The sequence below is a fragment of the Pipistrellus kuhlii genome, unplaced genomic scaffold (assembly GCF_014108245.1).
Source record: "Pipistrellus kuhlii isolate mPipKuh1 unplaced genomic scaffold, mPipKuh1.p scaffold_m20_p_5, whole genome shotgun sequence".
Classification (NCBI taxonomy): domain Eukaryota; kingdom Metazoa; phylum Chordata; class Mammalia; order Chiroptera; family Vespertilionidae; genus Pipistrellus; species Pipistrellus kuhlii.
The window spans coordinates 71,210,768-71,230,664 of record NW_023425551.1 but is presented as its reverse complement, the minus strand read 5'-3'; the positions used below and the strand labels follow the sequence as shown (position 1 = coordinate 71,230,664).

At 44.8% G+C, this 19,897-nt stretch overlaps 1 protein-coding gene across 4 annotated transcripts in view; it reads right to left on the bottom strand.

Moving 5' to 3' along the window:
- Positions 1 to 3,190: 3,190 nt before the first annotated feature.
- Positions 3,191 to 19,897, bottom strand: part of RCAN2 (regulator of calcineurin 2) — a 227,901-nt gene continuing 211,194 nt past the window's right edge. For all 4 annotated transcript variants that reach the window (XM_036414085.2, XM_036414086.2, XM_036414084.2 and 1 more), the window contains one exon: positions 3,191 to 5,653. In XM_036414085.2, coding sequence (XP_036269978.1) covers positions 5,493 to 5,653 — 161 coding nt within the window. In that variant the 3' untranslated portion in view covers positions 3,191 to 5,492. The remainder of the gene's footprint in view (positions 5,654 to 19,897) is intronic.

Sequence of the window (19,897 nt, the reverse complement as noted above, 5' to 3'; positions counted from 1 at the left end):
CTCTCCCCGGGGTGGGGGTGTGACCAAGGGTGGGGGATCTCTCCATCTGAGTGCAATGCTTGGCCACTCAGTGGAGGGGCATGAGTCACCTATACCCCAGCACCTGGCAGCATGAGAGCCTCCACCCTGAAAGGGGATCTGCGACTTACAGCACAGCACCCACTGCAGCACATCACATGGGCTAGTAGGTGCTGAGTTTGTCTGCATTATGAAAAACAGTGATACATCTTGCTTAAGACTAAAATGATGCAGAAGGCAAATCCAAAGTCTGTTTGGGGAACAATAATGATTTCACTAATGATTGCAACAGTCAAGGAGGCCCAAGCCATGCCCAGCCCTAAAAGTTTTCAAATTCAATTATTGGATGAGAATGGGAAATAAGGCAAAAGAATCAAGGAGCTATTATGCATGAAAACGTTTAGCACAGAGTATTTCAACCATTTCAGCCTATTATGGGTCTCCTATTTCCAACTTATACCAAATGCACTTGGGGACACACACACACACACACACACAACCTTGCATATGTCTTCCCTTTAGAGACACCAAATCTCCTGAATCAACTCCAAGCACATTTCCCCAGACTGTCTCTGAAAGGAACAGATGAATGGGTTTGACAGAAAACTTTTTGCTTGAAATTTTCCCTTCCTCACGTTGCATAAATTTAAGGGGGAAGTCTGCCAAGTGTTCAATGCTGCTCTGCATGGTGGCTCTGGCAGGGACGCACTGTACCAGCGGCTAAATGAATGTTTTCCTGAATCACTGACTTATCATTCTTAATCACCTGCTCTGTTCCCCCCTTGCTTGTGCCAAGGCCTTCTAAATGACCTGGGGAGGAACAGAAAAAAGAAGCAACCTTTCCTAGAACCATGAACATTGACCTTGGCGGCTGAGAATTTGTTTGGTAGATAAGACTGCAGCGATGAACCCAGCTAGTCTAAGTTCTCTTTTCAAACCTAAAGTGGTCAGTAGGGGGTTGAGCCTTGGACATTCAGAACTGTGGCTTTGTGTTAGAAAATTTCTATGAGACTAGGATGTCTCACAATGAATTGAGCCATCTCATTCCCTGGCTGAAACTCTTCTCATTGTGCTTACAGTGAGCGAAAAGCCCCCTCGCTTGGCCCACAAGCTAGAGAGCCCAAACCCTTTCCCAGCCTCACTCAGAGGCAAGCCCTCATTCTCTGCATTGTTGCCATATGGATGCCACCCAGGAGGTTCCTTCAACATGAGAAGGCCTTTCCAAACCCATGGCCGTCACCCTGCTGCTTGGAATGCTCTTCATTGGCCGGTTCCTTCTTCAGTTCAGTTTCAACGTCACCTCTTCAGTGAGGCTTTCCCTGACTGTGACCCTTCAGTTTCTTCCCTTTTCTCACAGCATGTTCTTGCTCTTCTTCACTGTGCTCACCTACCAGAGTTTATAGTTATTTACTTGCTTATTTCTTTGTTTACAGTGTCTTTCCCACATCCAATTCTACTATTTGAAACATCAGGGACTATAATACCCACCTGTTCACCACTGGAAACCCAGTGTCAGGCACACAGTAGGTCCTTGGTAAATATTTGTCATTGGAATGAACAGTGCCTCATCCAGTGCTGAAGTCCTATGTTTTCTGTGTTGTAAAGTACCTATATATAGATTTTAAAGGAAGGCTTTGTACGGATGGAAGTATCTCACAGACATAAGATGGATGTATTTTTGGGATGATGGGACATCCCAAATTGTTTTTGCAGCGAATGGCTCCTCCCTCTTGTTCTCATAGTGGTTTTGTTTCAGTTGAGGTATAATTTACATACAGCATTGCCCACATTTTAAATGAATTTTACACACATATATACATCCACAGAGATCAAGATAGAGATGCAGGATGTTCATAGCACCCAGAAACTCCAAGTGTCTCCTCTCAGTCAACATCTCCAAAAGGTATCCACTATTATTTCTATCAATATAGGCCAGCGTTGTCTGTTTCTTAACATCATAAATGGAGTCATATAAACATCATATAGTTTTTCACGTCTGTCTCTCTTTTCTTTTTTGGCTCAAAAGGATGATTTGGAGATCCATCCATGTGGTTCTATGTCCCAATAATTTGTGGGTTTTGGGGTTTTTCTTGCTTTGTTATACTGCTTTGTGTGAATGAATGCACCACTGCTTAGTTATCCATTCTGCAGTTGAAGGACATGTGGGCTGCATCCAGCTGATGGCTATCATAAGCAAGGCTACGGTGGATATTACTGTACAAGTACTTTGGTAGCTGTGAAAACTCATGTCTGCTGACTGTAAGTCCGGAGGGGAATGGCTCCAAGGCAGCTACATGCTCAGCTTTAGTAGATACGCCAGTGTTCGAGGTGGTGGTGCCCGCTAGGCTCAGCCTTGCTCCATAGCATCACTTTGTATTTACCCATCCTCCACATAGGCCATTCTGATAGGGGTGAAGTGTACCCCTTGGAGATTTGCCTTTCTCTGACGAGAAATGATGTTGAACACTATAATGTTTATGGCCCATAGAGTTATTTCAAGTATCAGTCTGTATGCATAAACTGCCAGTATATGTGAAGTGACTAAGTATTTTGACCATTTGTAAAAAAATAAATAAAAAAAATGAATTGCCTATCTTTTTCTTACTAATCTGTAGAACTTTTTTCCTCTAACATTTTGGGTATGAGTTATTTAACAATTATATGTATTACAAATATCTTCTCCCAGTCTGTGGCTTTCCTTTTCACTCTCATGATGGTGTAATTTGATGAACAGATGCTGTTAATTTTAAAGAAGTACAATGTCCTCATTATTTTTTAAATGAAAGTGCTTTTTGTGTTGTATGTGACAAATTTTGCTCACTTTGGGTCTCCTATAGTGTCTTACATGAAAGAATTGAGTAGGGTAACTGTTAAAGGAGAGTCCTAGTATACCTGAAATGACATTTAGGACCAAGAAAGTAGAATAATGACAATAAAACGGGGCTCTCCCACTTGCCAACCCATCCCATCCCTCCGGGCCTTGCTCAAATTCCTCCTCCTTCATGAGGTGGCTCAGCCTCACCCTCTGCTCCTATGAGGAAAACGTAGATGCGTTCATCTCATCTCTTGGTAACTAATTAGACTATAGGCTGAATTGCACTCGCCCACAATCACCACTCAGAAATAGTCAGCACAGGCGGACCACAAAGAAAGTACACCACAAGGACCCAGAGTCATTCACCAGGTATATTTGAAGTCTAAGCTCTTTGAGCTATACACGTGCACAAATGATTCAGTTGGTGGAAATCTCTCCCTCCCCCTCCATATTTAAACTTTTCAAACTTAAAATAGTGCGAAAGAGGTTTGCATAATGTGTGTCATGGAAATGCTGAGGCAATTCAGACTTTCACAGTGCTGGGAGCTTCCACGCTGCCCCCTCCTCAAACCCAATCTCAGGAAGGAATACTTGATCTGAGATAGATTCACATGGGCACTTTGCAATAAAGTTCACCAAGATTAACCATTTAGGTCATACACTCCACTGAGCTTTTATTTCATAATTACACAGACCAGTCATTTCAACTTATACTGAATTTGGTTGGAAATGTCTGATGTATCTGTTTTTTAACTTAAAATTAATTTCCAAATATGTTCTCTCACCCAGATTTCTTTAGAACCTGCATTCTGGAAATTCTGAGTAGCATAAAAAGTCAAACAACCCGAAGATGACAGAAGATTCAGCACAAAATGGCCGAGGCTAAAATTTCTATTTCTCCCACCAGAGGGCAGCATTTCTTCACTATTCAGTCTAATCTCTCATTTAATGAAAAACCAAAAATCTCCACAGCAAAGGAAAGTCAAAGCACTTGCTTATTTATACACTCCTCAGATTTTATTTTTAAGAGGAGCCTTCATTTTTTTTTCTTATGGAAACTCAGGAGTTTACAGCAATGCTGTCCTCACTTTCATCCATCCTGTGTCCAGTACTTATATTGCTATATTCACAGTAGAACGGACTAGAATTTCTGAGTGATCAGTCTATGATAAAACTAACATACACCTTAGTCAAAAACCACAACAACCCTTCTAGCAGTTGGCTGAGTTATTGTTCTTGTGTGTGTTTCTGAGGCTTGGGTACTGAAAGTATTTCCCCCAGTCCATCACAATTGGCATTTGCATCAAAAGTAATTCATTAATGTACAAGAGTAGATGAGGCCTGGCACATACAGCAGAAGGAAATGGTTCTATAGGTGTATCTTCTGTAATGCACTTTGGGCTAGAGAAATAGAAAAATCACATGTAACAAAAACAAGTAATTGTTTGAGCAATATGGGCATTGCATGAGTAGGATCGGCATACCTTTATCATCCTTCGCCTTTGAATATGCTCAGCAGGTGCTACATTCTGGAGACTTAGCTTCCTCCAAATTGTCTACAATTGACATTAGCATCTTCACTTTATTTAAAAACAAGTGGTCTTGATAGCAAAGATGTTGGCCGATCGTTTAAACATGGGCATGAGAAGTTTTGTGCCCTTTCAAAATTCAGCATTCTCCATAATAGAGTGTAATATTATCTGGTTATCTGTATTAGTCTATGAATGCATTCATAAGCAATGCACATATTAGGTCTTAAAGCAGCAAATGGCTGAACAATCACTAAATAAAAAACATCCAGATTTTAAAAGCACAGCTGAAACATTTGTACAAATATACAAAGAGGAAAAACAATCGTTCAGATACCATGAAACTTTTGTAACAAATAGGTTTGTCTGAAATCGGCCTCTATCACCCTGGACAAGCTTCCCCGCAGAGGCTGGGAAAGGTCTAGATGGAAGTTCAAAATCTACTGAGGAATCTCTTTGGGGCCAAACTCAGTTTTGCTTCCAGGAATTTTAACAGAGCCATGACGTATTGACTCAAAACAGTGACTATACCCAGACTTGCTGAGCTGGACGATGCTGATAATTGTACTACTCTAGATAGGACATGGCTGGCTGCTAGCAACCTGTGAGTTAATAGTAGATCCTCAAATTATGAAAATAAATGCTGGTGATCATGCATGTCCTGGGAATGTCGGGATGCAGAGGACTGAGTGAGACCAGATAGGGGTATCTCATGCAGTCAAACTCAAGTTTACTTATGGTCCTACTCCAGTGGCTTGGGAATACACAACGCACACATCAGGACTGGGACTGGAACAGCTCACAAACAACACGGATGCTATTTGTAACTGATATCTCTGGCTTGTATCACCACGAGAGAATGAAGATATAGGCTGTGCTGATTGTTTAATAAGAAAATACTACTTTATTTTCTAGAACCTTCTAAATAATGGATTATACTTGATGGCATGATATGATCAGGAAACATATCACCTTTCCTAGCCCTTTTGTCTGAGAGGCTTGATTACAAGGAAGGAATCTCAAACAACCAAACACCCAGTGATTTAAAGGCATTTTTTTTTCTCCGACAAACAACCGGGAAAAGAAAGCATGATAAAGAGGAGACATATCGGCGAGGCGGAGCGGTGAGCTCAGTTGGACACGGAGGGTGGCAGGCCGGGGCGCCGGGTTTGGATGATTTTTGGCTTTGGGGAAATCTTTGGATCCTCTTCTTCCTCTATGTCACTGTCACACACGTGCACGACGACACTTGGGGTGGACTCAGTCCCTGCATGGAGCTCATACTTCTCTCCTGGAAAGTGAGAAGAGTAGGGGAGGGGTGAGAAACAGATTCTTTGGTGAAGTTGGCTTACGCAGTGAGAAGAATTTACAGTCTCAGGAAACCTAGGATCTTACCCAGGGATTGCTGGGGGCTTTGGAAAATGGAATGAGATCTACCAGTCACGGTATCCCAGACTGACCACCTATCAGCTACAACTCTGAGCGGACCACTCAGCCTCTCGCAGCCACAGATCCTCAACTGCAAGGGTCAACATGGCAGGATCCCCCAGAGGATTGTGGTGAGGACTGAATGGGTCTGGCAGTGAGTTACCAGTTTCTCTTCCATTTCTCAGCATTGCTGCTAATTGCTGTGTAACCATGAGCCAATCGCTTCACCCTCTCCCCTTCTGGATGTAGTGGTCTCTACGTGTTGCAGCTGGACGTGTCCTGTAACAAGAGCTGCCTCAGGATGGAATAAGGCAGGATCATTGCTTGTTTGGGATTTGCAGTAGTGACGGGGTAACTGAGTTAGGGGACTATCAAGGTCCCTTTTAGTCATAAAAGTCTGCCATTCTTAATTTGCCCATCTTACAATCAAATTGCTGTTAGCCAACTGCCTTCCTGTCTGTCTTTTTTTTCAGTTCAGGAGGTACTGGTTGAGCATTTCCCATGGATGAGCCCATTGCTAGTTACACACACACACACACACACACACACACCCACACACACACACACACACACACTGTGCCTTTCTCAAGAGCACAGCCCAGTGATGGCATTTGCGAACAATATTCCACGATAAGTGCTGGGTGGAAATGTATATCAAGGACTATGTTACCACATTGAAAGGAGCTCTAAAAGGCTGTGGTGTACATACAGATGCTACTCAGAGCTCATGTAAATGTCTTTGTTCTCCTTAAAGAATTTTATCATTTTTATCAAAATCACAAAGTCGAAGGACCGTTTCAGATATTGCTAAGGAGAGGCACCTACATGAACTGCCTTTTTCTGAAAGGTGGAGGAAAGGCTGTGGGCCAGGATGGGCAGACCTGGTTGGGGGCATCTTTGCATGGCGGTACCAGCCAACTGCAGGCACTTGTTCAAAAGCATTTTCCAGTGTGAGGCTGCAACCTGCACATTCTCACTTAGTGAATCTGCATTGGTGCCCGCACCCCCAGGTGCTCCACTGCTACAGGAGTTCCTGTGACAGGCAGGCTGCTGTAGTGCTGAGGGCTCATTGGCATCCATGTAATCCATTCCCCATTTCCCTCCATCCCTCATGCATCATGGGGATGACAACAGCACAGGTGGAGGGCAGTGCCAGGAGGGATGCTGAGGATGCATAAAGGAGCAGAAGCAAGGATCCAGCCCAGCCCTGCAGCCACTCCCAGCCATCAGGCTAATGAAGCTTTGACATTCTCATGCAAAGTTCCTCAGCAAAGGGTGGCTGAGTTCCCTGTGGCCAGGGTGCCCAACATTTCCTCTTTCCTGCTGGAACACGCCACAGCTCTGAATAGGGGCTCCCTCAAGCAGGAGACAGAGGAAGAAAGGACGCCTGAGCAACCAAATGAGGTGGTTTTTTTGTGGGGGGGGCTTCTGTGAGGTTCGCACATTTGGAGAAGTGCCTTGAGAAGAAACACAGGTGGCCCTGAAGTCGCCGAAGTCCCTTTCATGGCCCTGCTGGTTGTGACACAGGGAAAGAGAACAGCAGTCACTTGTCCTCTGAGGTGGGGCTGACAGGAGAGTCTGCCATTGCAGAGTGAGTGTGGAGATGGTGGGGGTGAGGAGGTGACACAGGGACCCTGGCCAGGGGATGACCAACACCCTTTCCATTTCATCATCCGCTGCTAAGAAGCTGGCTTAAAAAAAAATAGTAGTAAAATATACATTATAAAGCTAGCTTTTTGATCAGACCACTTGTTTGCTCTGCCCTGCTCAAAGAACAAGCCCTAAAGACTCCTCTAGTTGCAATGTGTTTACTTTTCAAAAGTGGGTGCCTTCCTCAGTCTAGGGGTACTGGGAGCCCACTAGGGATGGAGAGGCAAGCATCCTGTTGGGGGACACCATGTGCAGGGCGACCTTCACGTTGAGTTACCAAAGTCACATCGCTTGGCAGTAGAGGGTTCACTGCTGTGATCCCACTGGCTCTGACATTTCACTGTTCTAAATTTGGGAACTTTCTTACTGTCAAAATCCAGCACAGCTAAACAGCTGTTGAGAGCCCACGAAATTAAAAAAAAAAAAAAAAAAGCTTTGGTTTTACTGGGTTGAGTTTCTCATTTTTTTCTTTTAGCCTCTCTTTCCCATTGGGCTTCGGCTTATTCCTGCACCCTGAAAAATGATCTCAATGCTGTCACCCTGCATGGGGACACGGGACCTTATCTTAACAGGGCAGGCAGGTCCTGCCCCAGGACAGTGGGCAGGGCCACACATGGCAGTCAGTCTGGTAAAGGACAAGCAGAGTCCTCTCATCACAGACTGTCCTTTCCCCTGTGAGCAGAAAGGTGACTGGGATAACACCCCCCGCCCCCCCCCCCGCCCCCCCCAATGCATTGGCCAGGGATTTCCAGCTCTCATGAAACAGATTCCCAGGCACACAAATGCACAATCCTCCAGCACGTGGTCAAAAGTTAGATCCTCATCCAGGCCTTTGACACTGAGATAGCTTGGCTACTGCTCAAAACCAATGCCAAGGTTCTGTCTCCTCTTTCCCTGAGTGGATGGAGACAGGCTGTGGACAGCATCCCTATGTCTGCACATCTGGAGGAAGTGGAGGCAACCATGATTTGTCTCCTGTCCTCAGGAGGGAGGAGGTGGAGTTCCTATGCTGATGAGGTGGCTGGAGACGTGGTGACGTGGTGACGTGGTGACGTGTTCTGGCGCAATCACAGAGAAATGTGCTGGTGATGGTTGGTCCAAGTGCCCAGGGAAGTTCTCCATCATGCTCTCCTGGGTTAATGGGCCATGAGTGGGCCTCTTCTTGAATTCTTTCAGACATAATCAGTATGATGTTGCATGGTTTGTAAACATCAATGTAATGCAGATATGTTAAGGGAGGGCTGATAATACAGATAAAATACTGTATTTATGTGTAGTAAGGCAGAGATCTGACTGCTCAAATTCCTAATAAAGAAACGTTTGTGTTGGGGGAGGGGTGGTGGGGGGAGAGAAACCTTCCTAAAGCATCAGTGCCTCCCAGGACAAGTCTTCATATGACTTCTTCCAGGGAAGATGGCACCCTGTGGGAAGGCTAACCCCTACTTTATAAAACTGCTGTTTGAAATTCTCTTTTTTTTTTTTTATGACAGCATCTTATTCTTTAAAAAAATAAGTTTGCTTTCTAGCCTGTTTGAATAATGAGGAAGATAAACTTAGCTGTCTGACCTTGTAGGCCAGAGACTAGATACACCTATACTGTCATGCCATGCCAGACGCATTTTTTAATTGGATAGAACTGTGTTGTTTTCAAGGCCACCAGCGAGATAACCACTAAGCAAGCACTCATAGGGCTGTTTATTTAATAAAAAGGAAAGTTCTGCTTGTAGCCTTGCTCAGAATTCTAATTCATTTTCTCTGAGCCCACCGCGGTGAATAAAGTGTGACTCCAAACTCTCCGAGCATTGCTTGATTTATTCTGGTTTTCTGTAACACCTGGAAAGGAGGCTGGCAAAGCATGGCAATGTGCAGCAGGCACAAGGCGAAGGTTTGTTTTATATCTTGGCAAATCTGCTGCTTTTCTCAGAAGATTCTTTCTCTGGAACAGCATGAGCTCCTCATTCCTGTCCCCCTGTAAGAAGCTCCAACCTCAGCCTGATCTCACACCCACATTGGGACATATTGCCATCTCCATCTAAGTCTTCTATTCTTTTCCAAATTTACATGCTTAAAGCAGAATGATGTATTTCCCTGTCAATCTATGTTTACTTCCCAGCGATCCCATTTCTCTTAGATGCCAATCCTTGAAGGCAGTCATCCTTGAATTCACTCTTTCTCTGATTCACTGTAGTTGTCACCTAGCATCACCAAATATTGAATTTGAACATTTTCCATCTACTCCCTCCGCATATCCTGCTTGCAATGACCTATTTGTGCTTCACCTCCTCCCACCCAGAAGACTCTAAGCTGGGTTCCTCACCCCAGGAAGCCATATCCCTGCCAGAATACACTTCTTAAAAACATTCGGGAACTTCACCATATCACTTACAGTGGTGTGAATTTGAGTGTTCTACAACATTTCTAAGCCTCAGTTTTCCTCACCAGTTCAGTAGGGATAACACATATCTGTGGGCTACTACAAAATAAAGCATTATGTGCCAAATCCTTTACACAGCCCTCCCAAGATGCATGCTATGATTATTGAAGGCACTATTGTGGTCAGTCCTGTTCTCCGAAATAATTGCTGGATTTCAATCTGATGAAAAAAATCTAGTTACACTTGACGATGGTGAAAGAATGAAGCAGCTGATTCATGGCAAAGAGCTTTTGCTCAGAGAAGCCCTGTTGGAAACAACACTAAGGGGTGGAAGATGACCCTGCTGGATTCCAGGTAACAGTAGGGCTCCATGAATTCTGATCCTCAAAATTAAATGATCCTTTTCCTCTTGACCACTGCCTCCTTCTCTACTTGTTGGTAAGTTTCCTTCCTTTATCCTTCTCTCACCCTACTCATTTCCAAGTTGCCTATTTAATGAGCTCTCTGATTTTCTTTTTCTGAGATAGCATGAACCACATATTCATAATGCTTGGTTAGGCCACCTTTTGTGTTATTCATTATTTTATCTGGGAATGTTTTATATTTCAAACCACTGAAGCCAGGACTTAACCTTCTTTTGTGATGGCTGCAGTGTAGGGTGCCCGTAAGTGCTCAATAAATATGCTATGGATTTATGAAGGCACCAAGCGGGCCACTGAAGAGCTACTTGTGTAGTGTCCGGCACATATGCACACGTGATTTTCCTCCTGTAGTGAAACTTGTGTAAGTCTTAGCTTTTCACCTGAGCTGCAAACTGCTGAAAGGCAGGCATTTGACTTCTTTTCAGGATGCTCTCAGGGCTAGGTCATAGAAACCTGCTGTCTGCCTTATACATCACAACCACTTACTGGGCATTTGCCAGACCCAGCTCTAAGTACTTCACATAAATTAGATATTTAATTAGGGCAGCGGTTCTGTAATGTGGGTTTTGTGATGTCTTCTTCACACAGGAGGAAAATGAGATCACACAGGCAGTAAATGGCAGAGCCAGGATTCAATCAAACTCAAACTCTGTCTGGCTTCAAAGAACTTGCTCATCACCACTCCCGTTATCCCCACTGTTTCCATGTTCTCACAAGAGACTCTACTGAAAGGGAGCCCATTTTATCTTTCACTTTTAATATACTTTCCCTGCAACTCATATATTTAGTGGATATTGGTTCTCTCACAAAAGAAGGAGTATGTATTCCTTTTGCACCTTGCCTCTTTTTGTTAGGCTAATTGCTATTGTTTCTAGGCATGGTCTCCTTGACAACGAATCTTCTCAAAAGACAACACTTAATACATTATACAAAGAAAAGGACTATAAATTACAGACTGAGCTGATCTACATCTCTTATGGTGACTTTGGACTCTGATAAAAGACACTCTTGTTTCCTTCTTGCTTTAACTTTATTGTCTTTTATGTTACTGGTAAAGGTGAATTCTCAACAGGAAAGTTATGTGTAGTAAGTAGCTGATTGTATTTTGCGAAGATGGTCATATTTCCTGCCCAGCATTTTTCTTCGAGAACCTTGCCACTCCTTCATGAAGGACTCTTCGCACTGAGTCCCCTCCCCTCAGATCTGGGCAGGCCTTTGTGGCTGCCTTGACGGATACAGTGGTAGTAACCAGTGGGACTTCTGAGTTAATCACAAGAATGACAGGCACTTCTGCTTTGTCAGCATGCTCACTCCTGGAACCTCACCTCCATGCTTTAAGGAAGCCCAAGCAGCCTGTGGAGAGGTACCAGGGTCCCTGACCCACCACCTTCCTGAGTTCTCAGTCAGCAGCCACGTGAGCGAACCACCCTGAAAGCTGATTGGCCCGTCCCCGGCTGCACTGCCCCAACAACAATGCACAGAGCTGGGAGGAGCTGTCCCCAAATATCACAATGGTGAGCAAAATAAATGATTGTTGTTCTTTTAAATCCTACTCATGTTGAGGTAATTGGTTATGTGGCAACTGGTAGGCCATGGGTTATATAAGTCCCCTGTGTCCAGAAGCAAGCTAAGCTACTACAAGTGCCTTTTAGTGTTTTCCCTCTTTTTCCTGCTCAGGTGCTGAGCTAGAGTGGACAGCTCCCTAGTTCCAGTGGGTCCTTGCTTGTGGGGGGAAGCTCCCTGAGCTCACCACTCGGGACCTCTCTCCCTGGCCCCTCTCTTGCTCTTCTCTAGTGGAAGAGAAGCAACACATGATGGTCAACGTTGGGGGGAAAGAGCTGAAAATGCTCAGCTCACCCTCTCCCACCTTTTTCTCTGAGCCATCCCTGCCTGCAAAGGGCCTGTGCTCTGCTCTGCCCTCAGCTCGGTGCTAAACCCAGCAGAAAAGAAAAGACAGCACTATGTGTGTGTGTGTGTGTGTGTGTATGATGGGAGCTGGGGGTAGTGTGACATGCTCTGCCTCTGTGACAGGGTGAGTAAAATGGTATGGCTCTGGATTTCAGTGTCAGGAAGCACTGACTGTCGCTCAACTAAACCACAGTCTCAGCTTTAGCCTTTCACCAGGAAGGAGGCTGGCCTTTGGAGCTCACCTCACCTATGATTTAACCCTCGGAGAGCTCGAATCCAGACAGGGGGAAAGCAGGTGTGAGTTGTAATCTATGTGGAATGTTAAGGATTGGTGACGGCTTCTCAAGCCCAGGGCTAAGGACATTTCAACGGGACCCTGAGCATGGACCTGGGCTGAGCTCTGCGCCGAGCCCTCAGCCCTGGTTGGGAGTAAGAGCCCATCATATTGGATTGAGAAGAAAAATAAAAATTCCAATATTAAACCACTGCAGGCTTGGTCATGTTTAAAAGGCACTGCAATGCCCTGCCCACGTGATTTTATTGTCAATGAGCTTTTTCTCAAGAGAAAGTGGGAGCGTGAGTCTTGATGGACAGAGTAAGTTCAATGGCATGTCCATGCGTGTTAGTTTCACTGAATACACTTCCCATTGGTGAGATGGAACACAGCACTGAGGTGAGAGTTATATGTGCTCGAAGGGTGTTTATATTTAGATTTCCTTTCCTTTCAGTGTGGGCTAGGGCTTCACATCTGGCAGGGAGAGGAAGGCCCACCAGGCTGCCAAGCCCAGGTGATTGCTCCCTGTCACCTGCCTGGTGCTGATCCAGCTTTCAGAAAACTGGGGGAGGTGGGAAGGGGAGTGACAAGCCAGGAGCAGGGAAGGGGAGGCGGGAGGAGCACTTGTCCTTTCTTCCCTCTACCCCGGCATCGGCATCGGCCCCTATTTGCTTGCCGTGATATTGAATCTTCTCTCAACCCCGGCAGGGATAATGCTGGTTTGTTTTGGGGCTAGTGTTCCTCAAGAGAAGGACTGAGTTATAGGGAAAAACATTCCCCCCAAAGTCTTCCAAAGCTGCACCCTCCTCCCATCCAGATATGCTATTTAATAGTATTTTTAAGTTATCTACTTGCAGTCTTGTCTCCCTCCCCCCTATTTTTCCAAAGGGAAAGAAAGAGAGAGAGAGAGAGAGAGAGAGAGAGAGAGAGAGAGAGAGAGAGAGAGAGAGAGAGAGGAGGGGGGTGGGTGGGGAAAGAGTGAGGGGTGGGAGGGAGCAGTGACACTTCTCTCTACTGCTTCCTTTTTCTTTTTTCTGTCTGCTCCACACTGGTCCTGCAGGCTCCTTACTAGGCATTCTTTGCCCCTATGTCTCTGTCACATTTGACAACCACCTGATAAATACTCCTGAAGTGTAATTAGTGTGGTTCTCAAACACTCCCAGTGGTATCTGAAAAAGTGGTGGGGAATTTTTTTTAATCCTTACCCAAGGAAATTTTCCATTGATTTTTAGATATAGTGGAAGGGAAGGAGGAGGGTGTGTGTGTGTGTCTGTGGGTATGTGTGTGTTGGGGGAAGAGAGAGAGAGAGAGAGAGAGAGAGAGAGAGAGAGAGAGACAGACAGACAGACAGACAGACAGACAGACATAAACTGGTTATCTCCCGATTGCACCCAACAAGGACTTGAGATTAAATCACCACTGAGATACGTGCCCTTGACCAGGAATCAAACCCAAGACTCTTGGATCTATGGGCTTACACTCTAACCACTGAGCAACCAGCCAGGGCAGTGATGGGGGTTTATTTATTTTTTTGTCATAGGATATGGATACTGGCATTTAGCAGGTGATGCCCAAAGATGCTAAATGTATTGCAATGTGCAGAGCTGTCAGTTAAAAAATATCACAGTTGGAAACACTGAGTTGAAGAGCTTACAATAGGCACTTGGATTTTAATAGGAGACCATGATCCAGTTTGAAAACCAAGTGACAATAAAAGGGAGAACTAAGTCCAGGGCTTAACATGTGGATGTAGATGGGTTACATCATTTCATGCTTACAACAACCTGATTTTACTCTTTATATGTATACTAGAGGCCCAATGCACGAAATCTGTGCGAGAGTAGGCCTTCCTTCGCCCAGCTGCCGGCACCGGCTCCTCTCTGGCACCCGGGACTTGGGATTCCCTCATAGCCCAGCACACTAAGTCGTTTGGTCTAATTAGCATATTATGTTTTATATATATATATATGTATATATGTGTGTGTGTGTGTGTGTGTGTGTGTGTGTATTTCAAAGAGGAAGAGAGAGAGAGAGAGATACAGAAACATCAGTGATATGAGAGAATCATTGATCGGCTGCCTCCTGCATGCCTCACACGGGATTGAGCCAACAATCCAGGCATGTGGAATCAAACTGTGACCTCCTGGCTCATAGGTTGACACTCACCTACCAAGCCATGACTCTTAAAAAAACAAACAAACAAACAAACAAACAAACAAACAAACAATATATATATTTCAGAGAGGAAGAGAAAGTTAAAAACAATGTTGAGAAAGAATCATTGATCAGCTGCCTCTTGCCTCTCGCAAGCCCCATACTGGGGTTTGAGCCAGAAACATGTGCCTGACTATGAATTCAACAGTGAATAACTGGTTAATAGGTTGATGCTCAACCACTGAGCCACATCGGCAGGGCTGACCTTACTCTTGAGGAAGCTGAGGCACAGAGAGGTTAAGAAAGCTTCTCAAGGTCAAATAGGTACTCAAAAGTAGAGTCTGGATTCAAACTTTCAAATTCATATTATGAGCTTTAATCATCACCCAAAAGCAAGAGAAATGCCTCTCTTTTTGTTGGAGCTTCATTTATATTGTAGCTACAGGGGGAAAAAGAGGAAGAGGTATTCCAAGACGAGGGACTTAGTGGAAACTTAAAATCACAGCTATTTGGTAGCTGCCTGTTCACAACCTCAATCTGAGAGTGAAGGAAGAACGTCTTTTCTAAGTAGATGTAGAAAGAGGGATTTAGGATTGAAAGAAATGTTGCAGGAGAAAGAAACATTCCAGGGAGCAGAGTCTTTTGCAAAACTTCCCCTCCAATTCCTTTGTGTTTCCATGAGCCCATATTTGACTTTAACGGGGCATGGAGAAAGATGTTATGGGTGGACGTGAGGGTGGATCAATCACAACTCTCTCCCTTTCCTCTGCGCAGCTGCTGTTTCTGTGAAAGAACCACCTCTGAGCCTGGTGCAAAGAGTATGAAGCAAAGCACAGACCAACCCAAATATTTCACTGACAGTTCAGAAAACAGGCCCTTTAAGTAACAGTTACCATCACCTGCACAGTGTTCTTTCTGGCTGGTAGACACTATTCCGAGCGCTTTACAGACCTTCATCCATCTATCGGCAGAGGAGACATCTCTCGGAGGACACCCGGCTAAACATTATTGCTCAGAGCCATGAATGTGCTTGGTTCTATGTGCCAGCCCCCAGACTAAGTGCTTTATGTATATTAATTGTCCCATCTTCAAGATGACTTGGCAAGTTGTCAAGTAATAAGCATTAAAAAACGACCCAGAGGGTGAAGTAAATAGTTCAAGGTCACCAGGATTCCCATTGAGGCCTGCAGAAGTTCACGCATGATCACCACACTGGCTCCGATGTTTAGGAATGAGGTGGGATATGGCACACCATTGACTTCCTTGCCTCAGTGGGTCTAGTGACCTGTTTTCCAATAATAAGAAAACATTATTGACATGAATTATTATCCTACATCCTCAGGCCTGCCCCACACCAAAGCAGGTAAACAGAAGGGGTTCTTTGTAAGATGAAGACAGGGGTGGGGTGAGCGGGGTAAGGGTGGGGAGAGTACTTCTGTGGATTTGTTAGAAGTGGTGCTTTCTTTCTTTCTTTTTGTCTACTAATCCTTACCGGAGGATATTTTCCCATTGATTTTTAGAGAGAGTGGAAGGTGGGGGGAGGGGGAGAGAAAAAGAGAGAGAAAAACATCAACGTGAGAGTGGGGCCAGGGATGGAACCGCCAACTTTTGTCTTATTTTGCTCTGGGCCAGGAATGGAACCCACGCTGCCGTAGGCACTCTACCACTGAGCACACCAGCCAGGGCTAACTGTGGTGTTCTCCTTCAACCCAGGAAAGTTTGCTGGTCTTCTTAGGGGGGTGGTGGTGGGGGGAGAGGTGTTCCCTCTAAGACTGGATTAGGGCGGCCAGTTTTTTTCATTCCCAATGGTGTTATTTAGGATCTTAAGTACTTCATGGAGCCAACTGATTGACTGAAGACCTGACTTAGTGGTTGGGACAAAGAGGTGGAGCCCTAGCCAAAACCGGTTTGGCTCAGTGGATAGAGCATCGGCCTGCAGACTGAAAGGTCCCAGGTTTGATTCCGGTCAAGGGCATGTACCTTGGTTGCGGGCACATCCCCAGTAGGAGGTGTGCAAGAGGTAACTGATTGATGATTCTCTTTCATCGATGTTTCTAACTCTCTATCCCTCTCTCTTTCTCTCTGTAAAAAAATCAATAATATATATATATATATATATATGTGTGTGTGTGTGTGTGTGTATATATATGTGTGTATATATATATATTTATTTATTTTAAAGAGGTGGAGCCTTAGGAGGAGGGTAAGGGGAGAAAGACTAAGGAAACCATAGAGGGAGAGGAAGCGGGAAGGCCAGGGTTGAGCGGAGACAAGGGGCCCTGTGAAGTCTGTGAGGTACGTCTGTCCACAGGGGCGAGAGGAGAGTAGCCAACATAAGAGAAGAAAGCTGCTGCTCTGAGCTCTGGGTGTGCTCCGTCATAGAGCCCTGAGGTGTCCACCCTGTTCTACCTTCCCCGATATCACGGGTGTGGCTATGGGAGGTGCGAGTGCTTTTGAATTTTGGTCATGTATCTTTTTTATTTTTTTTCTACAATGTGCATGTCATACCTGTGAAATAAAACAAAAGGAAGTATTTTTATACTGAGTGGCCAGATTATATGATCTCTGAATGCATAATAATCTGGTCACTCAGTGTATATCCTACATATTAAAAGGATATATGCAAATTGTCCCCTCAACTAGGAGTTCGACCATGCTTGTCGAACTCCTGGTTGAGGGGACAATTTGCATATATCCTTTTGCAGGCCAGCTAATAGCTCGTATCCCCTCCCCCTGGCCAGGCTGGCCGGACCCCACCCATGCATGAATTCATGCACCAGGCCTCATATATATTTACTGAGTGGCCAGATTATTATTCATTCAGAGATCATAATAATCTGGCCACTCAATGTATATTGCTCCTCAACATGGATTGAAAATGATTGTGGAATATAAGCTGAGACAAAAACCTTTATAATTTTTTCCAGGGAAAATTCTTCAAAAGGAGATGGAAAATGATGAGCATGTATTCCAGGATCAGATATCTATGTCTCTTGGGTGGGGAGTGACCCAAAGAGACTGCACTGACTGGAACCCTGGAGACGCTGTTTTATTTGCTTTTTATGCCGGCGATCAGAAACTAGCAAACGTTTACCAAGAACTGAGGCTTCTCTAACAGTTCCACCAGATGCACCCACAACAGGGGTGTTTGTGTGTATTTACAAAATGGAATTTTCTCTCCCTTTGAATCAATGGGATAGAAAATTTTTCTTCCTTATAAGTTACATGAATGACTAAAATATATTTTCCATTTGGAGGAAACAATATATACCAAGCAGCAAACCGGCAAAATTGCTTTACTGTGGCATGTTTTGATGGAGAGGAATTTGGAACAAAATCTAAATATAGCAGATGTACTCGATTTGAAACTCGAGCACCGTATTAAGCCTTCCTCTGCAGTTAACTAAAATTGATTTCTCTAACAAGAGCTAAAAATAGCAGGCGGAAAAAAGGGAACAGACAATGACTTTTCATATCTCTCCCCCAGGCATTTCCAGTGACAATGGACGTGACCTTCCTTCGGGAGCCATCCTGGAGAGCAGAACACGGGCTGGCATTTCACATCCCCCTCCCCCCATCTACCACCCGCTTGCTGCAGCGACAGCTCTATTTTGCCATTTTTGGCTGATTGGTATAGATAAGCTTCTTTCGCTGGGCTGGGTTTCTGTTTTCCCTATTTTGTTTACATTCAAAAAGAACACAGCAATAGGCTCTCTCTGGAGTCAGGAAGAACGGGCATTAGACAATAAATCAAAATAAGTATGTGATCCACTCTCACGCTGGTCAAAGCCCATCTTATTGTGCCCTGGTCATGGTTAAATGACCAGCTTCTCTACATTCACCAGGGGACTAATATCAATGCAGAAAGCTTCTGTTTTATAGAGGTGATGGCTGTCCTTTCAACAGAGCAGAGGAAGGCAAATTCTGATCCCCGTGTCCCTCTGGATAAAGAGATGGAAATAGCTAGCTGGTGCAGTGGTGTATTGTAAGGGGACAGGGGCAGTAAGCAGAGTACTGAAATGTGGAGGAACCAAGGAACCAAGTGTGTAAGTTGTTTTGTATTTTTTTAAATTTCCTTTGGCAATAATCTTGACTTTCTTCTGGAGAAATTAATTTCACTCTTCCAGAGATCTCTCTGGTTTCTCAAACTGTTCACTCTCCAGGGCCAGGGCAATGGCTTGACCAATCCTTTCTGCTGCTTGCCGGTGGCAGAGGAACATGTTTTAACCTACCAGCTGTGCAGCCTTGGGAAAGTTACTCAACCACTCTGAGCCTCACATTCTCCAGCTGAATAAATGAGGAAAATAACAACGCTTGCCTCAGAGAGTTGCAGTGAGCATTATATGCAATAATATAGCAATGTGCTTAGAACAGTGCCTGACACCCAGCAAGCCTTCTATGGAAGCTTTAGTCATTGTTGCTATTTAATTTCCCCCCCCTTATTCCTCTATGTTTATTTACTTCCGGGATCAAAAACAGAACATGAAGTCATGAGGACACTGATTAAGAATGTTTCAAACTAATATTTCCCAGAATGCAAACTTGCCCTCTCTGTGATGAACAGAACTTAGATGCCTCTTCAGTGTTAGGTGGCCCTGGTCTCAAATTGTAACGTTCTGTTAAGAATGTCAAAGGCACCCACAGGTTTGGGTGGATAAGGACCCCTTGGAAATTGCCCTGTTTTGTACATACTTGCTTCCAGAGCCTCTCTAGAGGTTGTGGGGTAGGCAGTTAGACAGGCAGGAGCAGAGCAAGGGCACTGGGCCAGGCACAGAAGGTCTCCAGGGTGGAGAGCCCCAGGTGCCCAGCAAAGAATAGTCACCACCCAGGATGACCCTCCCTCCCCGAGCAAATCGCTGGTCATGAGGTTTGGACCCCCTGACCTTTCCTCCCTAGAGAGAACATCTAGGCCTCAGTTATATTTCAGCTCCAGACCCAGAAAAGCAACAAAACCAGGTAAGTGACCCCATGGCAGACCTCAGGATCCGCTACACTGTATAATGGCCCCCTGCCCTGGTGCCGACCAATCAATCCGCGGAGACCTAGATCCCAAAAGGACACACCTGCAAAGCTGGTGAGTATTCTAGTGAGATCTTCCCCTGGGACCGCCCTTAAAATCTCCCCACTGAGTACCCTTAGGACTGAGCACCCAGAGCACTCTGCCTCCCTGGGGCACACAGGAGCCTTTCCCTTCTCCCTCTCTCCCTGCACTTCCTCACTTCCTTGGCCTTTATGCTTGTTTCCTAAACCCATTTCTTCTATGAGTTACTTCTACCTCTGTGGTTTTATAAATAAATATTCTCTCATAGATTGAGTCTTGGCTCT